This window comes from Plectropomus leopardus, chromosome 3 (assembly GCF_026936395.1).
Source record: "Plectropomus leopardus strain MGB_pleo_1.0 chromosome 3, ASM2693639v1, whole genome shotgun sequence".
In the NCBI taxonomy this organism is placed as follows: Eukaryota; Metazoa; Chordata; class Actinopteri; order Perciformes; family Serranidae; genus Plectropomus; species Plectropomus leopardus.
The window spans coordinates 11,447,343-11,467,124 of NC_142178.1; the positions used below are offsets into that span (position 1 = coordinate 11,447,343).

General features: G+C 39.6%; 1 protein-coding gene across 2 annotated transcripts in view; it reads left to right on the plus strand.

Annotated features, from left to right (window-relative positions):
- Positions 1-2,154: 2,154 nt before the first annotated feature.
- Positions 2,155-19,782, plus strand: part of evi5l (ecotropic viral integration site 5 like) — a 46,828-nt gene continuing 29,200 nt past the window's right edge. For both annotated transcript variants that reach the window (XM_042484776.2, XM_042484778.2), the window contains exons 1-2: positions 2,155-2,513; positions 19,340-19,735. In XM_042484776.2, coding sequence (XP_042340710.1) covers positions 19,494-19,735 — 242 coding nt within the window. In that variant the 5' untranslated portion in view covers positions 2,155-2,513; positions 19,340-19,493. The remainder of the gene's footprint in view (positions 2,514-19,339; positions 19,736-19,782) is intronic.

The following is a 19,782-nucleotide window of genomic DNA, read 5'->3' on the forward strand; positions in this document are numbered from 1 at the left end:
TTTCTCATAGTATAGTACAAACACTATTTCCGTGGGAGATTTTATCTTTTTTTTCTCATGAAAGGAATTATTATAGAGATGCAAATATTGATTATTTAAGCTATTAAACTGTCTGTGTCTACATATGTGTATGATATTTCCCATGCAGCGCAGAGCATTTAGAGTATTTGCTTGCTCCAATAACCAAAGAATCCGTGGAGCTGCAATATACTTTTTGGCCACTTGATGGAGATAAAGTAAAGGCACTTGGCCAGGTGACAGGTGGCATTACATGTTCTTTAGTGTATGCTCATGTTTCGTATTTAGGGCCTCAATACAAAGGCAGAGAACACCCTTCAAGGCCTGCCTATGGAAAGAAAAAGCATCAATAAAGGGATCTAATCCAAACTGGATTAAATGTTTCATCTTTGTTTCTCCTACTGCAGAGGGTTGCAGGATCAAATATTTATTTACAATTTAATTCTAAAAAAGTGGAGATGAGTGTAACTTTCCTCACATTTACCTTTACATACTTTCTGCATTACCAGTCATTACAAGAATACCTTCAGGTTCAGCCCTTTACAGAGAGGGCTTTAATTATTGGCCCTTATGGCCAAACTGACAAAGTTAAAAGGGTTCTATTTTGGTACCTTTATCACTACAAAATCCCTTATCAACAGCTACTTGTTATCACTTGTTATGTACAAATAACCAACTTCCCCAAATGACATACAAATGATTATTATTTAATACATTTTCTCCATCTATGTATGGCTGTTTAAGTGATTTCTCTTTGACAAGTGTGTCCACTTCCTCTCTGCCACACTTTGTGGCCACCATTTTTCTCTTCTTTTACAGCCTCCTGTTGTTTTATATCAGATTGATAATGTTTTCTTCCCACTGTATAGGTCATCTGCAGCATCTCACCTCCTGCAGTCCAAATCTTCCTGCAGCTCATACTGCAATGGAACCGGATGTCTCCCAGTTGGCAGCATAGATACTAAAGTTGCACAGGTAGGTTTTTCTTTGGTATTTCTTTTACTGAGGAAGTGGTCTACCTGAGCCAAAGGCTCAAGGTCTATAGGTGATAGATGATGACAGTGGCTATGGTGTTTTCTGCCATATAAGGTCCTAACAAGCTTATCTTGAAAATTACTACAATACATGTGTGATAGCCATTTTTTCTTTATCATGCTTTTTACACATCTCATCTCACTTAATTTAAGTGAAGTTCTTTGGTTCTCACATTTAGCTTGGGAGCAAAAGGATAGCACTATTTAACTGTTGGAGCACGAGTGTACTCCTGAATACAGCCTGTCAGCTTAGAGGGTTGTAAAACATGAACATGACCAGAGAACAATGAGGGGAAAAAAAGACAAGACAGCGTCTTCTTTCAGAGTGTGCATTGCACTGATACAATGACAGTGGTGGAAGGTAACTAACTATGTACATTTACCCAAGTACTTCACTTTAGTACAATTTTTTAGGTAACTTCAACTCTGCAAATTTAAGTTGCATCAATGACTACACAAAATAATTTAGTATATAATACTTTTACTCTAGGTACATTTTACTGATGATAATTTTGTAGTTTGCCTCAGGTAATATTTTCAATGCAGGTATTTCTTACTCTGTAGGCCTATAACATATTTTGTTATGGAAAGAGTACACCCATCTTTCACCATTGTTCAGTGATAGGCCACCTGCTGCCAATCTCAGAACAAACTCAGTTTACACAGAACAGGTTTTTGTAATTTCAGTAAAAATTACAAAGAAGTGGATTTTTTTTAATTATTATTTTCAAGAAATAACATAGAAAATATCATTACGAATGTAGGTAATTGTAGTTATGATAACACTGCAGTTGCTTGCTACAAACACTCACAAAGCCAAATATTTACTTAAACTATTACATATATAACATTTTGTCACATCAACCGTTTTATTTGTCACACACTGTAAATCCGATAAAGCCGACACCGCTGTATGACACCTGCTGGCCCCGCCTTCTGCAAAATAAATCTCTACGCTGATTGGCTATCCCAGTTGTCCTTCCAAAGGGATCCCGCTATCTGAACACACCATTGGTCAATGACATGCCAATCACATCTCATCCTGCCACCTGATTGGTGTGCCACACCTCGTGCTCCACAGAAGACACAGGACGCCAGCCACTCTGTGTGATTTGCCTGCAATGATTGATGCTGCCGTTTATGCCATATCCCTGCTGAACCGCAGGCTACATCGCACGGCTGTCATGGTTATTTTAGCGGATTTCTACAGAGATATTTCCTTGTAGTTCACACACAGGAGCCTCTCCGCGCGGCAGAGGCTCGCGACCAGCTGTGCGACGCGGCGCTGCCTCCCGGTTGAACGGCGGCAGGACGATGGCACTGCGTTGGACGGTGTCTCCGTATTTGTCCTCGGTGGTCTATTAAGATTAAAATTAGCTAGAAACGTTACGTTTGACATTTACGACGGGCTGGTGTGGGAGCGACCATAAACACACCGCTGAGTATGGAAAAGGAGTCAAGGTAGGCATTTTAATGTTTATTTCAATATTTGTGGTGTTTATTTTTGACAGGAATATCAAATGTTATTGCGTGGAGCCTATTTCCGGGCCCGAGAGCTTATTATTTTGTATGAATTCAACGTCAAAAACTACACAGGCCCACACAGCAAAACAGGGCTCCTGGTTGTTGAAGCCCCATCAGCAGCAGCTTCATCCGTCTGCTCCATTTATCTCAGTGAAAAATTCCACTGTACGGCATGCCAACGCAGACACGGCCCATTCATTAGCCCATAAACCATATTTATTGCTAAGGCATAGCATGCTCCCTGCGTCCTCATTTTTAATATCGTTACACAATCGCATTGTTGTGGGAAGCCGGGACATTTGGTGCCCGCAAAGAGGGGATGATGTGTCATTTTGGCTACAGATGTTGATCCAGCCGAGCCATGAGTCGACTGCAGAGCATGTAGGCCTGTTGTTCAGGCATCCTCAAGAAACAGCAGGCCGGCATAATGAGCTGTCATTTCCAAACAACACCATCGATAGGATTATAGTGTTATTCAGGTTTGAAACTGCAGGACTAAGGGTTGCAGAGGTCATTGCCACCTTTAATAAAAGCCTGTATTCTCACTAGTGGAATGTAACTAACTACATTTACTCAAGTACTGTACTTCAGTACCAATTTGAGGTACTTGTACTTTACCTAAGTATTTTTTTTTCATGCTACTTTATACTTCCAATATAGATTTCAGAGGAAAATATTGTATTTTTTTATCAGTCAATCAATTAATAAATCAGACTTTATTTGTATAGCACTTTTAACATAATTTTACTAAATTACATTTATCTGAAGTCTTAAATCAGGAGTTACAAATTAAGATTTTTACATAAAAGGCATAAGAAAAATTTATAAAATATGATATTTGCTATAAATGAAAGTATCCAACTGAACAGCTCAAATGGTCAGTGCATAAATTAATTAGACAATTGACAGAATGTTAGATAGCTTTCAGTCATATTCTGTTTCACTTATTATAATTTTTATTAATTTCTTTTACTCTTAATACTTTTACTATAGTAATATTTTTGATGCAGGACTTTTACTTCGAACAGAGTGTTTTTATAGTGTGGTATTGGTACTTTTACGTACGTAAAGGATCTGAATACTTTGTCCACCACTGCTTTTTTCTTGTGTAACAACAGTAAATGAATGACATGGGGGCTGCTATATTGTGTCCACCTGTGTGTTTCTGTCCAGATGTTTATGTTCTTGATATTCACCAAAGACGCTGAGCCCTTAGGCTACCTGCCCATTCACAGGTCGCTGTAGTTGAAATTTTCATGATTACGTTATCCATCTAATTAGAGCATGAATTAAGGGTAAATCCCCTTAAATGTCTGGCTTGTAAGGCAGAAAACCAGCTCTTCTCTATGCTCAGAGAAAACCACTGCATTAAAGGGATAGTTTAGATATAATGAAGTGGGGTTTGATGACATACTTATCCATTGACAGTATATTACATACAGTAGACGTCTGTCAGCAGGCCCTTAGTTTGGAGAAAAAGGCTGAAGTCTGACACAGGAGCTAAACAATTCACTGCTGTGGAGGTATCGGCAACAAAACATTTTAGCCACCTAAAAAAAAGTCCCTCTTAAAAATATAAATACTAATTTACATGTACACTATATTGAGAGCATTTTCACAGTTTTACCTTAATGGCAGACAGTTATTTCCAACTGAAAAAAGTAAGCTGTTATATCGCTCTTTTCAAAGCCAGACTCCACTGAGAAAAACAGTGATTTTACATTGCTGAACACAGGAGCTGCTGGTTCACTACAGCCTTGATCAGTTAGTTTGTTTGTGTTATTGTTTGACTCTGGAGTTTAAAGGTTAGTTCAGATTCACCAAAGTCACACAATAGCACAAACTACCGAACTGATCGAAGCAGCAGTTGACCAGCAGCTCCAGTGTTCAGCAAGCTGAGATTACTGTTTTTCTCAGTGGAGTCTGGTGACTTTGACGAGAGCATAAAGGGGAACTGAACTGAATTCGTTAACGTCTTCCATGTTGAAACAGGCTGTCTGATGGAAAGACAGAAAGTGAAAGTAGTGAAAATACTCTCCATATAGCATACATTAAACTGATATTGATTATTTTAGGTGGGACTTTTTGTAGGTGGCTACAATTTGTTCTGTGGCTGACCCCTGTCCACAGCGGTGCATTAGTTTCCGTGTCGGACTCCAGCCTGCTTCTACAAGCTGAGGTCATGCTGACCGACGTCTACTGTATGAACCTTGACTATGGATAAGTACCCCATAGAGCCCCACTTTTAAAAACTCCTAACTACTCCTTTAAATGAATCAATGGTTTAAATTTGGACCAGGCACATATCATTTTTACCTCCCACTTGGATTCAAAAGAATGGAGCTGACATTGTTTTTGGGGTATGATACCGCTGACTACACAAAATGGAAGAGCTCCCTTAGGCACTTATCTCTTTTTTTCTTTAGGAGTGGGGAAACTATTCAAGGAATTAATTATCTCACTCTGTTGATTGTAATTACGGCTTAAATGCCCCATGACTAAGAGCATGTACCACTGAGTAATGGGTCGTTCATCATATCTGTGTACGAGATGCAGTGAGATTACTCTCAGTCTTATCTGTGAAATCCACTCACCGTGCAAAAGGCGCACATTTCACCGTCAAGGAAACAGGTATCTAACTCTCACATCCTGGTGACCTTGTTTTTATGCGCCACAACCTCGAAGCTTCTTTTTTTATCTGATCCCACGATCACACACACACACGCACACACACACACAAAACATTGCATACAACGTCTGTGACACACGAACACAACCCAACTTATCCCAGCTAACCTTTTATCTGTGCATTCACTGTTACTGCTGCCACATTATTCATCTGTGTGAGAGAGTGGTAAGCTAATAGGCTCTGGACAGTGTTGTCAGGATAAACAGTCGCCGAGTTGTTTGCACACTTGCGTTTGTGTGTGTGTGCGCGTGGATTTGAATTTGTGCATGCATGTGTTTGTAGCCTCCAGCAAGAACAGGAGGAGGGATATCATCTCGCAGCCTTCTCCCTGCACTGCACAGTTGGTCTGCCTGCTGCTGTCCAGGTTTATTATCGTCTGCTGCTGTGTTTGGTTGTTGAACAGGGACCAACAGGAGCCACATGTGCAGGTCATCAACAAGGACTGATAGACTGACTGATAGACTAGGACAATAGACAGATTGATTTCCCTTTCGCCCAAAACAAGATTTGCCTTTTGACAAACTGTCCAAATAAAAGTGTGGCTGCATCTTTTTCCTGAGCTTCAATCTAACATCCACTCCACTACAGCTTTAAAGGAATACTTCACCCAAAATATGATCATTTGTATGCCAAATGTCACCCAGTGTTACCTTTTTATTTGTGAAAAAAGGGTGATTTTTCTTGCATGCCCTCACCGCGATCGAAGAATCCAAAAATTGAGACGATTCTTAAAGAGCTTAAGTAAATCGGGACCGCATTTAATCTCAAGGAAAACAATGTCAAACTTGCAAAACACACGCATTTTGGCTCACTATTGAAAACAATTGCAAATACAAGTAGCGCACTGGACCAAGCGGGTGCGTTTGAACTCTGCTCCGGCATTCCATTGAGCAAAGTTCAGACGTTTTCCCCGGTGCGCTACTCATATGTGTGTGAGTGGTTTATGCGAAACGTTTAAATAGCACGTTTTTAGCGAACTGTACTGCACAAGTTGTGTCACAGTTTGTAAACAGATGTTTTAATATAGATTGCTGTTGTTAAATGTAGACCCCATCAAGAATTTTCTCTATTTTTGGATTCTTTGTTAATCGTTGAGGCAAGCAAGAAGAACAAAGTTTACACTACAAATTCAATGCATCACTGGTTGAGTAATTGATTTACAAATCCTCATTTTATGGGTGAAGCATTTCTTTAATCCATCAAGAACACCTGAGATGAATATCAAAGAGGAGCACTGTGACTTTAACAAACAATTGTAGCTGCAGTTGTCTAGGCTATCATTATCACATCATGGAGTGCTGTCTGTTTGTGTGCAACTCTGTTTTCCAGCTTCAAGGCTGCTTGAACACAATAGTGACTGTATCTCAAAAATAAAAGATTCACTCTCATAATTATAGTCAGCAAGCTTGATTCTGCCTCTATTCCAGTGCCAAACAGAAGTGAAACTTTTACTGAAAGTATAAATCTAAACCTTATTGACTTACGAGGTTAATGATATTTTCTCTAGCGGTGGCTGTTTGACCAGGGTCTTTGAATGATGTAGGTACCTTAGCAGAAGTACAAAATTTGAGGAAAAAAAATCTATGGCTACAGCTAATAGCTGTTTTCTGTATCGATCAATCTGCTGGCTATTTTCTCAGTTAGCCTACACGATTTATTGTGTGGTCCATAAAATGTCCCAAAGCCTGAGTCACTGTCTTCAAATGTTTTGTTTGGTGCAACCAACAGTCCAAAATCTAAAAATACATTTCATATAATGTCACAGAGAAAAAGCAAATATTTACAATGCACAGGCTGGAACCAGAGCGTTTTTGCCACTTTCATGTAAAAACTATGAATCAGTTATTAATATTGATGGTGATTAATTTTCTTTTGACTGACTGTTAAAGTTCAAAAATACTATACGCCATGAGTTGGATGATTATGCCTTTATTTTCTTATATCAACACCAAATTTCTTGCATATGTAAGTGTGGAATCCACACAAAAGGTGCTCAAAGTAAAGTTTTACTGTTTGGAGAGTTGATCTTTAAACAAATACTGTCCCTCTGAAGCCTTCAGTATCATCTGTCCCAGCTATTGCTTGTTTTACCGGCTGCCTGCTAGTTGGCTGTTGTGGTGCTGGCTTGGCCTGTGTGTACTGCAATTTATTTCCTTGCTGACACATGGAAACAGGGAGCAGCGTGATGACCTGGCTGCCGTGGTTCAAGCTCACTACGGCTGCAGTTCCTCCACAGCTCTCAGCTTTCTACCTATTGTTCATGTAGGCTGCAGATTTGTAACTGGATCTGTGCAGCCGTACAGATTTTACACTGACTGAGACGTGGTCTCATTTTCAGACAGCTGCACGTTGGATTTATACAAATACACAAATTACGTTCAGATAATGAGGCAGAAATATACATAGGGCAACGATAAATGCAGTAAAGGAACTCAGTTGAAATTATTTGAGCTTCAGTATTGTCTTTGGGGCCTTTAGGACATTACGTATATAAAATGTAGTTTAAAATGGATATACTCAAGTAGTACAAGCGCCTCAAAACTGTAATTAAGTAAATATATTGAGTTACATTCCACCACTGTTGCTATAGGTAAGATAATTGGCTATTACTAAACAATATTGCATAAGCATATGCACGTACTTACATGCTTATGGCCTTAATTGCCATATCTTTAATTCATGAAGTAGCAGGTACAAACATGCTGCTTTTCTCTACAAAAGGTCGTTGCATTTCATCAGCTAAGTCAAAAAAAATGAACATGAAGGAATGATTTACTGCAGGGTGAATCTGTGGGAGTATGATTAACAACACAGACGTGCTGCTGAGGCATTTTGAAACCTGTGTCGTCACAGCGGGCTGTCAGTGATGCGTCCTTTGCACATCAAGGAACGTGATGTGTCCTGTCAGATTTGCCTCTGCTTTAGAGTAAACCATTTGGAAGTTAACAGGTTTTTGAGGTTCTCAGATTTGATTAGTTCTTTAATTTCCTCGGGAGGCTTAAGGTCGTTCAGAAAAGCCTCAAATGAATCTCATTTTTGAGATGTTGTTTGTGGATCTGACTGTTTCCCTCTCACTGGCATTTCTAATGCAAACAGCAGATGTTTGTTATCAGAACGGATGATTAAACAGCAGCTCGGCTACTGATCAGTGTTCGTGACGACGCTGCTGGGAATGTATGAAATTAAAAAGATAATATAATGAATTCAGCAGGAAAACTAATGTCAGTCACTGCTTAAGCATCACATTAAGCAGTGGCTATGTGCCTGTGGTAGCACACGGTTTGTAGCAGTTATCCTCCATGACACACTCATGTAATCCAGTTTTGAGATTAGCGCGTGATTAGTGAATGTGGCAGTCTGTTTCATCCTGCATTTTTTAGTGATAAAATATTAAATAATCTGAGCGGTATTAGTACTAATACAGTGACCATTCAGTGGCGGAAAAGAGCAATATAGTCGCCTGCACTTGAAAGTAATTGATGGGTTGTGCGGATGGCTATTTCTAGACAATTTCCTCTCAGTGGCACTCAGGGGAACCAAATAATGTGGAGAGGGACACTAACTAAATTTGGAGCAGGAAAGCATTAGTCATATAAAGTGAACGTGGTCATGAGATTTAGGGAACCGAGTCTGGAAAACACTCGTAGTCACTGTCGCTTCAATTGTCCTTAATGTGTCTTCTCCTCATTCAGGCTTAATGTCACACTTAATTCTCATTGGCCAAATCCCAGAAAACATTTGCTGCCTGGTACAAACATAAGAGAGTTACCAATTATACCTCAATGAACTATATAGCCCTCAGTTTGTACGTGAGGGCTGTTTTGGAGAACAGGCTGTCGTTACGGTAATGGTGATGCTGGAGCACTGATGGGTTAAGAAGTAGACATTTCCAGTACACAGAAACATAAACCACTGTGCCATCAGCACACAGTCAGACTCACTGTAGAGTAAGTCAGGCAGTGGTGGACGAAGTACTCGGATCATTTACTGAAAAGTACAATGACCACAGAATAAAATTATTACAAAATAAAAGGCCTGCATTCAGCGTTTTACTTAAAGCAGAACTTTTGAACATCAGAGTATGCTTACAGATTTTTAAGAGCACTTCTGCCCATGTGAACAAGTTGTCGTATTTTGTGGCTCCAGAGTGGTGTTATCACAACGCTGTGATATCTAATTTCATCAAAATACAGTGAGAAATATTTATATTCTATATCTATTTTGATTCCATGGGGAAAATTAACATTACAATGTCAAACATTTAATTAAAAAGTTAAATATATCAAGCCTGTAACATGACAACAGGGACTTCTTTTCTTGGTTAGTCGCAGAGAGCAGCAAACTGACTGTAGTAAACATTAAAATAAGACAAAGAAAGCACAGCTGGTAGTGGTGTATCAGTACTGCGAAAAAATTAGTATGGAAACCGTTTAAATATTCAGGGTGATGAAGCCTTCAAGACCAGGAAAAGACAACACTTACATTTAGATATCCAAAACCTAAGAAGATACCTAGTTTTAGATCACAGTATCAATATAATATCATTAAGTTGCCCAGCTTGAAGCTCGAAGCAACATTAGCCGCCACTTGTATAACCTGCCCTGCAAAGTTTTTGACATGGAAGAAAACTGCATGTAAAAAAAGACGATATATCCCTTTTTTTTTCCTTAAATCATCCATTGTCAACACAACAATGTTATAGAAGTAAAATGTTAAATACTCTCTTAGATAAAAATACTGAATTATTAGCAAAATAATTCTCATTATGCAGAAGTGGCCCTTTTCAGTGTTGTATTGTTTAATCACTTTGGCATTAATATGTAAGAAACACTTTGTTGTTGGTCAAGGTCAGGATAATTTTAACTCTACTGTTACTGTACTTTTATATGTGTTGGGTCTTTTTAATTTATAGCACAGTATCATATTTTATGAACAGATCACTTGTTGTGTATGTATAATTTTAATCTGGAAAGTAACCAATAACTATAGCTGTTAAATAAATGTCAGAAAGAGTGCAACATTTATCCACCCATCCAGTTTTTGGATCTGCTTTTCAGGGTTGCAGAGCAGCTTCAGCCGATTCCAGCTGACATTGGGCAAGAGGCGGGGTACACTCCGAACAGGTTAACAGACTATCATAAGGCTAAAAGAAAAATATTTATTCAAAAATGCAGTTGATGCATAAAGTAGCCTAAAAATGGAACTACTCAAGCATTACAAGTACCTCAAAACTGTATTCCTATAAGCCCAGTAAGCTACATACTTGAGTATATCTTCTCAGTTACTTTCAGCCTGCTTTCATCATACACAAATGGATTGGTATCTACTTCACACACTATTGCACTACGTGTGGACTGTGTTTAACTTGTCAATATTTGTGCATCAGTGCATCAAGGACCTAATTCCATGCATTGGCAAATCGACTCATTTTGATTCCAGTTATGGCTTTCACAAACACTGAGGGGGAGTGAGCTTTGAGCTGCAAAAGCAGAAAAAAAAACATCCCCTCTTTACAATGAGATGCTTTGAGCAGCGTCATGCCCAACAGCAGTCACAAGGATAGTGGGTCTAGTAGATAAGTAGCGTGGAAATCAACAGCCACGTGTCAGTAACCAAACATGAGACGATGAGCTAGAACAACAGTGAGGTTAGCAGCCCCAGATTAACAAAGGGGTCGCCCTTAATGTCAGGGCTGGAAGGCCCCGAGGGCAAAACACACTCGCACATAGATGGAGGGGGGAGGAGAAGAGGGAGGGTAACACATCAGCGAGGTCGGGATCCCGGTGAAAACTAGCTGATTTTTCTGTTTTTCTTTATAAAATGCTGGTCAGGTTTTTCCAGGAGGGTTGTTTCAGCCTCGTGGGGAATAATATACGCCTCAGAATATCTGTGATCGCATATAATGTTATGACTTATTTTGCAGACAGGGAAATATAGATGGAGCTGTTGTTAGTGGGTGTGGTGAATTGATCAAAGGGGTCGCTTGCATTTTTTTTTTTTTTTTGTACACTCGTTATTTTATTCGCCCCAGGCCGGCTCAACGTCACCAAGCCCATATGGAGGCCCTAAAAAGCTTCTTTACACTAATGAAAAATATTTTGTAAATCAGACACATTCTGCTCAAGGGTTTGCATGCAAACCACGTATACGAGTTTCAAAACATGGAGCGGCAAAGGGGACGTTGGTTCATTTTGGATAACTGGAGGTGGTGCGTGCGTGCGTGCGTGTGTGTGAGAGAGAGAGAGAGAGAGAGACAGGGGGGTCACAGGAGGAAACAATAGCACTGTTTGTGGCTGTAGACAGTCAGAGCTTGGAGAGGATGCGTTCAGGCGTTGAATTTACACAATACCATAATTGTGCGTGGTGAAATCACTCAAGGACAGCCTAAACATAAACACTCAAGACTAGGCATGCATGTTTCACAAATGTACACACCCATTTGTTTCAACACACACACAAACAGAAGTGGGACTTGAGACATGTTCGTGAACATGTCAAACATTAACCTTTCATGTAGCACAAACACACACACAGTAAGCATGCTTGCAAACACACACATTTAAATGGATTACAAAAAAGCCCCCCCCCCCCCCTTGTCTCAAAGACCTCTGCAGTTTCTCCCAAGTACACAATGACATTAGAGGGAGCCTGCTGTCATATATAGAGTAACAGCCAAGTGCAGAAAATCTGGCTTGTTTTGCTTTGTCAGAGACCTTCACCATGTCCTTCCATTATTCAGTGCGTGTGTGTGTGTGTGTGTGTGTGAGAGAGAGAGAGAGAGAGAGAGAGAGAGAGAGAGAGGAAAAACTCCCACTTCAGTGCTGTGGTCCTACATGACTCACACCTTTTACAGTGTGGTCTGACCACAGTGACACAGCTGAATAGCTCTCTGTGGTGCTCTGAAGTATCTCCTCTTTGTCACAGCTAATAGGTCGATGATTAAGATGTTTTCATGGCACTTGTGTTTTTTTAAATGCAATTCCCATGATGTCCTTATTGACAACTCCAGACCGCTGTTCCAACAAAATCAAAGTTCTTTGCTTTTTTGCACCAAAAGCTTAGTGGGTTTTTATGAAGTTGAAATACAATTTGAAGTTGTTTTGTTTTTGTTTAGTTTTTCTTTAAATTGTGGGAGTGCTCAAACCCTTTAGATCTGTGGGGAAAATGTAATATGGATGCATGTGCTTGTGGTGTTTTGTGTAGGCATAGCCTGTAAGTTGACTCAGGGGACATTTAGCGATAACTCTCCTGAGCCAAGTAGTACCACCTTCAACAAACTCCATTATTGACTTAGGTTAAAAAATGCTTTGTATGTGACATTCAGAGCATTAATATAGCAGCAAGCCTTTATTTGCTAGGTAACGATATAGTGGAGTATTGGCCTTCAGAACAGAGAATGAAGTCAGACTCTGTGTATGTTGTAATGTGAGCTTCTCTGTGTTTTATTGTGGTAAACTGGTCCAATATGGGTATGTTAGTGCGTGTGTGTCTCACTGGCTTCCTCATTGCTGCCACTTTGTAGTGCATTTATACAGCGGTTACTGCTGATATTTGGACGGCATCATCATTGCAAAAGCGTAGCGCCCATCTTCAGGTTCTCCTCTGGTTAACACTCAGTATGTTTACATGCACAGTTAAGTCAAGTTACAGTCATAGCTCGATTTGGCCATTTAATTGGACTACTGTACTTCTCCCAGTATACAACCATTGAGGGAGAATTGATTTATTGAAGGACTCCATCAATAAATCACAATCACAACTGTTTATTTACAATCACTTAGGGGTAGAAAACCGCTTTGTCATGCGCAAACTGCACTGAACATACTCTGCCTTAATTGATTAGTTTTAAGCCAGCTAAAACGACCAATATCAGTTTATATTTAGTATATTTTCACGGCTTTATTTTGCTGTACGATAGCCTTTACCGACGGGGATCTGAAGCCATTATATCAAAAATAGTAGACCCAAGAAAAACAATTGCTGGTCTACCGTTGCCTCAGTCAGCTGTTGTGTAAGGTGAGGTGGAGCAAATATACAGTTCACTTAAAATTATATTGACTTTTTTAGATAGATTTAGATAGACTAGATTTACCCCTACCTAAACCTGATTCAAACCCCGACTATACTTATCATAGGAGGGGGGTGGCTGGGGTGTGACATTTTTATTTAAAATGAATACAAAATACTACCATTTAAAGTTGTATGTTCCTCAACTAAGTCAAAATTTAAAAAAGGCCTTTCTCAGTGCTTAATTTCTTAAAATACCTGACCGGTTTTGCAGCACTTGTGACTATCGGCATCCTGTCCTACCAGGGACAATCAAAAACATGTTTGGGACAAACAGAGAGCTTCCCTGGGATGCTGTCGTGACGAAATGATGCAGTAAACTCATTGTGGACAACAAATCTGTGTTGAAATTGGCAGGAGAATGGCAAGGTAATGCTAGCAGCTGGTAACAATGCCTAACTTCTCGTGAAGGATGCATTGAGTTAAGTTCTGATGCATTCAAGCTCTCTTCGGTAAAAATGAGACAAAGCAGTTCTTTTTTTTTTTAAGTTTTCATGTGAAAGAAGCTTCTATTAAAGGTTGTTTCACAAATGTGTATGTAATTGAATTTGTGCTCATTCAAAGGTAGTGTAATGAAGAGCTTAAATTATTTAAATTAGTTATTTTCATGTAGATTTTTTTTTTCTTTGGCACAAAAGGGGAAACAATTAACAACAACAACAAAAAACAACAACAACATCGATATCGACTATCAGCTGTCGGCGAAATTTTTATTTAAAACATTGGTATTGGTATTTGGTAAATTATTAACACAAATCCCTGGATTGATTGTTATTCAGTATCACTGTCGCAGCTGAGTAAAAAAATCATTCACAGAGCCTAAATCCTGCTGTGGATCTGCAGTAGAGCCTCCTTAACAGCGATCTAAACTCTTTCCAGAGAGAGCTGGCCTTGATATTTTATATTACGTATAATATCGTTTCTCTGTCTTGTGTGTGTCTTTAATTTGAAGTATCACAGACAGGTCAGGGTTGTGAACATGAGCCTACTTTCCTGGCCACTTGTTAAAGGGTCTCTGGGCATTGGGATCAAGGTGAAAACATTCACAAGTGTCTAACACCATTATATATTTTGTCAATAATAGAGCCCACCTCAGTCCCACCGCAGGAACGAGGTGAATATGTGACTGACCAGGCAGAAGCATCGCTGCCCGAGGGTCACCCATCTGTCAGATGATTTTAATCAGAGAGGAAATGGCAAACTCTCACTTCTGACTGTTGCAGTAAATTCAACCTCAGGGAGGTCATTTAGATTTAACAAAGTGACTTAATTAAATAAGTAATAAATAAAATAACTTCTGTATCCAGAGAAAGCTTTTTCACCATTATGGCATTACTTTGATATGAAAAGGATGTTATTTCAGATATCTCTTTTTGGCTTAGCCCTCTTACAAATGTGATTGGTCTCATCGACTTGTTAATGGCTCTTTTGATTGGGCTGGTTTCTGGTTGCATGAATGTGGTCCTTGTCTCTTCTCCGTGCAGTGTTTTCCCTGTTCAGACTGTTATTATGCTCCTCTCCTCTCCCGCAGGCTATTTCTCTGCTCTCCTTGCCTGCATCTGTTTGTTTCTCTCAACCTTCATGGTTGATTACACAGCCAAAATCAATTCAATTCATCGCACTGTTTTTCAGTTTTCTAATTCACAGACAGTCCAATATGGTATTAATCGATTGATTAAGTGTATTGTTTTTGTTGTAGTGTGCCGACTATGACTACATTACTGTGTTTGCAAATGCTGTGTATTTTGTGACTGGGCAGGGACAGAGTATGCTCTCAGCATAGAGGGGGTGGAGCATTCTCAAGGAGCCCTTCAGATAAAGCCATTTTAAAATTCAGAACTGTAAAATATCTGATATATATTCTATTCTATCCATGAACACAATTTGTCACTTATTGAGCTTAGCAAGCCTGTGTCTAAGATAACATGCAGCGATGCCTCTTTGTCAGATAAGCTTGGTTTGAAGAACAAAACAAACAGCAACGAAAAAACAGTCACTCTCAAGTGTTTCAGCACCGAGGACAGCAAGCAATGCTTTCTAATTATTGATTGATGAACAGTTCAACACCGCAGTCTTTAGGCAGTGATAGGCAATAGTGTAAGAAGTACTCAGATCTTTTCCTATGGTTACTACTGGTGACAGGCTGAGACAGCGATGTCTGTCTGCTACCTGTTTCTTTCTATTTGTGGTGGTGATGAACGCTGACAGGTCAGGTGCACTGTCTCAGTACCATCTCTCTCTTACATGGGAATAATTTAAACATAGCATAGGATAGACTCTGCATCACTAGAGGACAGGCTAGGGCAGTGACAGAGAGATGACAAGATGCAGTAAACATGGAGTTAATCAACAGATTAATCTAACATTCTGACTGATTTCCTCATAATCAAAATTTAAGTTAAGAAAGATAAATAATGGGTGTTTCAGTCACCAGTTGTTGTCTCGTCTAAGCCTGCTGTACTTTAGTGTGGTCCAACAACTAAACATGAACATATATGGCCCCTTTTTAATACTTTTAATACGTACAGCCGTCTTATGTTGAGTGGACGAGAAGGACCTAATTACACTTTTCTTACTCTCTCACCCCTTGTGTTTTAATGCACGTGATGTGGATTTTCTCTCCATTTTACCGTCTAGTTCGACTTTTAAACAACAAACAATCAGCAACAGTGGATCAAAACAAGGCTTTGCACTAAAACGTTGTAGTTATGGCGCACATTTCCCATCATGCCTTGTGCTGGACTGAGTAGTTTGTTAAGTTTAGTGCTGAAGTTTCAAAAAGCAAATGTGACTTTTGTCAGAGTTATTAATGTGTGTCTTCAGAACATGGTGGTTTGATCATTTTTATTTACTGGTGTATAGTTTTTACCATCAGTGAGGTAGGTTTATAGGGAACCTTTCTGAATATGGGCCCTGCAGACATTTGCCCTCATTATAGCTCCGTTTATGTGCCTGGGATTTCTTTCCTTTGCACAAGAGCAATATGCATTATTCCAGAGTTATTATTAGCTGGTGAGTTGCACAGTGTGTATGTGGCCAGAAGTAATTTCCACAGGGCTGCCCCCAGTAAAAGAGCTGTCTGCCATCCATAATGCAGAGGAGGGGTTGTCAGGAGAGCGGGCTGTAGCTCCTCATTTTGCTCCATATTATAGAGCAGCAGCAGCTTGGCCTTTTGGCTCATTTTCTCCACTGACCAATTTCAACTCCTCCTCAGCACAGGGAGAGAAAGAAGCAGAGAAGCAGAGTTTGCATGTGTATAGAGAACTGATTCCAAACTGAATCAGAATCTTATGTGTCTTAGCTTTTTAGTTATGCTTTTCCAAACAATAACAACAAATGTGTGCATCTTCACTGTTGGAAACCTATAACAAAAAGGAGCCATAGTGGTCCAAAGTTATCACGAGGACATATGACAACATTGCTGCATGTAATGTGTGTAAAATGATCATTTCAAGTAAAGCTCGAAACATTTAAATTGATTTAAATCCCAGGGATTCCATGTATTTGACACTACTACAAGTTCTCTGCACAAGTTTCACTGCTTTCATTACCGAGGGTAGATATACTGTCATAATAAAGTTAGTTTTTTCTTTGACGAAGAAAACGGTGCAATGGAGGTTTTGCACACCTGAATCACGTGTCCCTTTTTCTACTCTGTTTTTACACTAGAAAGCTGTATAGGCCTACTTTTTTACCCACTTATAAAATTGATCAGGAATCATGAAGGGTATCCGTGAAGAATCGCACAGATAAGTAGAACTGATAATAGCATTGGTATCAATAAAATCTTGTTGTATCCTATCCGTGCGTGTGTGTCTGTATCTGTATCTGGGTGTGCGTGCATGTGTGAGTTAGTGTGTTAAGTCTTCATCCTTATTTCTTTTCTTTTTTGGAGCCTTTGCAGCTGCCATATGCAGCACAACAGCAAAGCTCTGAGATATTCGTTTACCTCTGGAATGTGTGATCTTCACACCGTCACTTTAATATTTAGCCATCTCATATTCATATTTTATATTTTGTATATATTGATATTTTACATATATTTTTATTTTCTGTACACACGGCTGCTGTGACAAGTGAATTTCCCACAAGTGGGATAAATAAACGTGTCTAAGTCTAAGTCTAAGTCTAAGTCATCTATCTTGTGCATGTATTTGTGAAGTTCCACATGCTTATGTGGTAGGTTGTTTAATGTTAGCACCTTATATGTTGCACTCAAGACATAAATGCCTTTCCCTTGTATGCCCTTATCACTGGATGCAACTTATTCAAAACAAATAACACAACATTGTTGTTTATGATTTCTAAAAGCTCCAGTCAAAAGAGAATCAATTTTCAAAGCCTTTGGCCCAAACAGTATGATTGCATACATTTGCACTGGCTGAAAAAGCTTTTTTTTCTGGGTGTAAAGTAAAGTCACGCCTGGGTGCCAAAGAAGAGAAACAATTAAAATCTCTCCTAACTCTCCTGTTTGTAGTCAGAAGCCTCAGCTCATTATAAGCTCTGTGACGCCTGCCTCATCTCTCTGAACTCACTCAGTTATTCATCTTATTTATTCATGATCTGATCGATTTATTATCTCTCCATGCACATAAATCGCTCAGGAGGTGTCATCATCCCTCGGTCCTTCTGAAAGCTATACAGCTCGAGGTTAACTGAATAATAGTGTATAAGGTCCTGTTGTGTGTAACACTGCAGCGGACATGTCCGTTTTCTCACTCCCTTTTACAATGATGAAGAAAATGCAACACAGAACTTATGAGTGTCTCTATAGATTACACACAGTTTGATTACTCGTCAACATTGTAACTGTGTTAGGCATCACTGGGCAACCATCTCTTTTGGTCTGTTTGTCTGTAGTGACGGGCTGTGATGCTCTTAGTCAGGGTGATGTCATCACGGTGACTAAGGGCCACTCCTTCAAAGAAGTTATTTGATCCAGGGTGTGGGGGGCATTATTGGCATCTGAATGTGGATTGCAACAGTATGGCCGGTGTGTTTTCTTGTGTCCAGCTCGGTCTATCAAGCCAAAGATGACATCTGACATCTTTGAGTGCACAAACTAAAAATGCAAAGCGTTAGAATTTTTGTAGGTGGAGATAACTATGACGCCTCCTTCATCGCCTGAACAATATTGCTATAATCACCATAGCATAATATCAAAAGCAATTTGTTATCATATTTACTGAAGTATTGAAAATCATGGGGTAAAAAGATGAACTCAGTTCATCCCATTGAATTTCAAGTCTTTTCAAGTTTATTTTTTAGCCATAAAATCTGTCATTTACAATAATATATAATATATGATAATTCTTAATTATCCTGACATTTCAATCTTTGCATGTATGAAGAGAACATATTATACAAATACATTATAGTGTCAATTATTTAAAAAAACAACCTTATTTTAGTGCTGCAGCGATCAAAGCTATTTTAATAATCAATTAATTAAGTCATTTATCAAGCAATAATAAGCTACTCAAATGTGGAAATTGGCTTCCTGTCTCTGTTTTATTTTTTCTGTTCACATTTTATTATCATTAAATGTGACATATTAAATATCTTTGAGTTTAAACTGCTGGTCAGACTAAATGAGATTTGAGGACATCTGCTAAAGCCAAGGGTGAGTTATGAGGCAAGACTTTGTGGAGTTTATGCCTCTTTTTGTTGTTTTTGTCTCCTTGAGGTTCTTTTGTTGTCCTTTTTTGGTCATTTTGTATTCTGTGGTCATTCTTGCTTGGTACATGTTAATTTTAGGGACATTTTGCAGGTGAAGGCTAGAGGGGCCCTTGACACTTTGGGCCCCTTAGCCTGTGCCCGCTCGACCTATTCAGTAATCCATACATGGTTAAAGCTCTGGGAAAATGTAAGGGGCACGATCATTTTTTTTAATCAATCGAAAATCAGTCGTACAACTTTTACATAGACATACCATGCTGTGCAGCTGCAGGCTTTGTCATTACTTTCTTTTGTCATTTTTACTGACCTTTTTCTGCATCCATGACAGGTTTGAAGACCTCTAATCATATTGGCTCCACAGCCAGCCAAGCAGCCAATCAGGCAACAGCCAGGCTCACTGAGGAGGGAGACCAGCAGTGAGAGTGGAAGACCCTGCTACCGCACCCGCACCATTTAACCCATCCCTCTCCATCGTCACCACCATGTCTATACCCAGCAGCAGCCCAGAAAAAGAGGGCTCTAGTGCAACTCCCCCTCATTTAGAGTGCCCCTCTTCACCTTCTGGCATGGACCCAGACCCCCCGTCGACGGGCAGCCCAGTGCTCAGCCCAGACTCATCTTCCCATGATGCAGTGCTGTCAGCACCAGCGGCCTCCCCGGCAGACTCAGAGAACCTGAGTCCTGATGAGCTGGAGCTGCTGGCCAAACTGGAGGAGCAGAACAGGTGAGATCAGTAGCTGTCCTCATCAAGTTTAAAAAACGTGTTGGGTG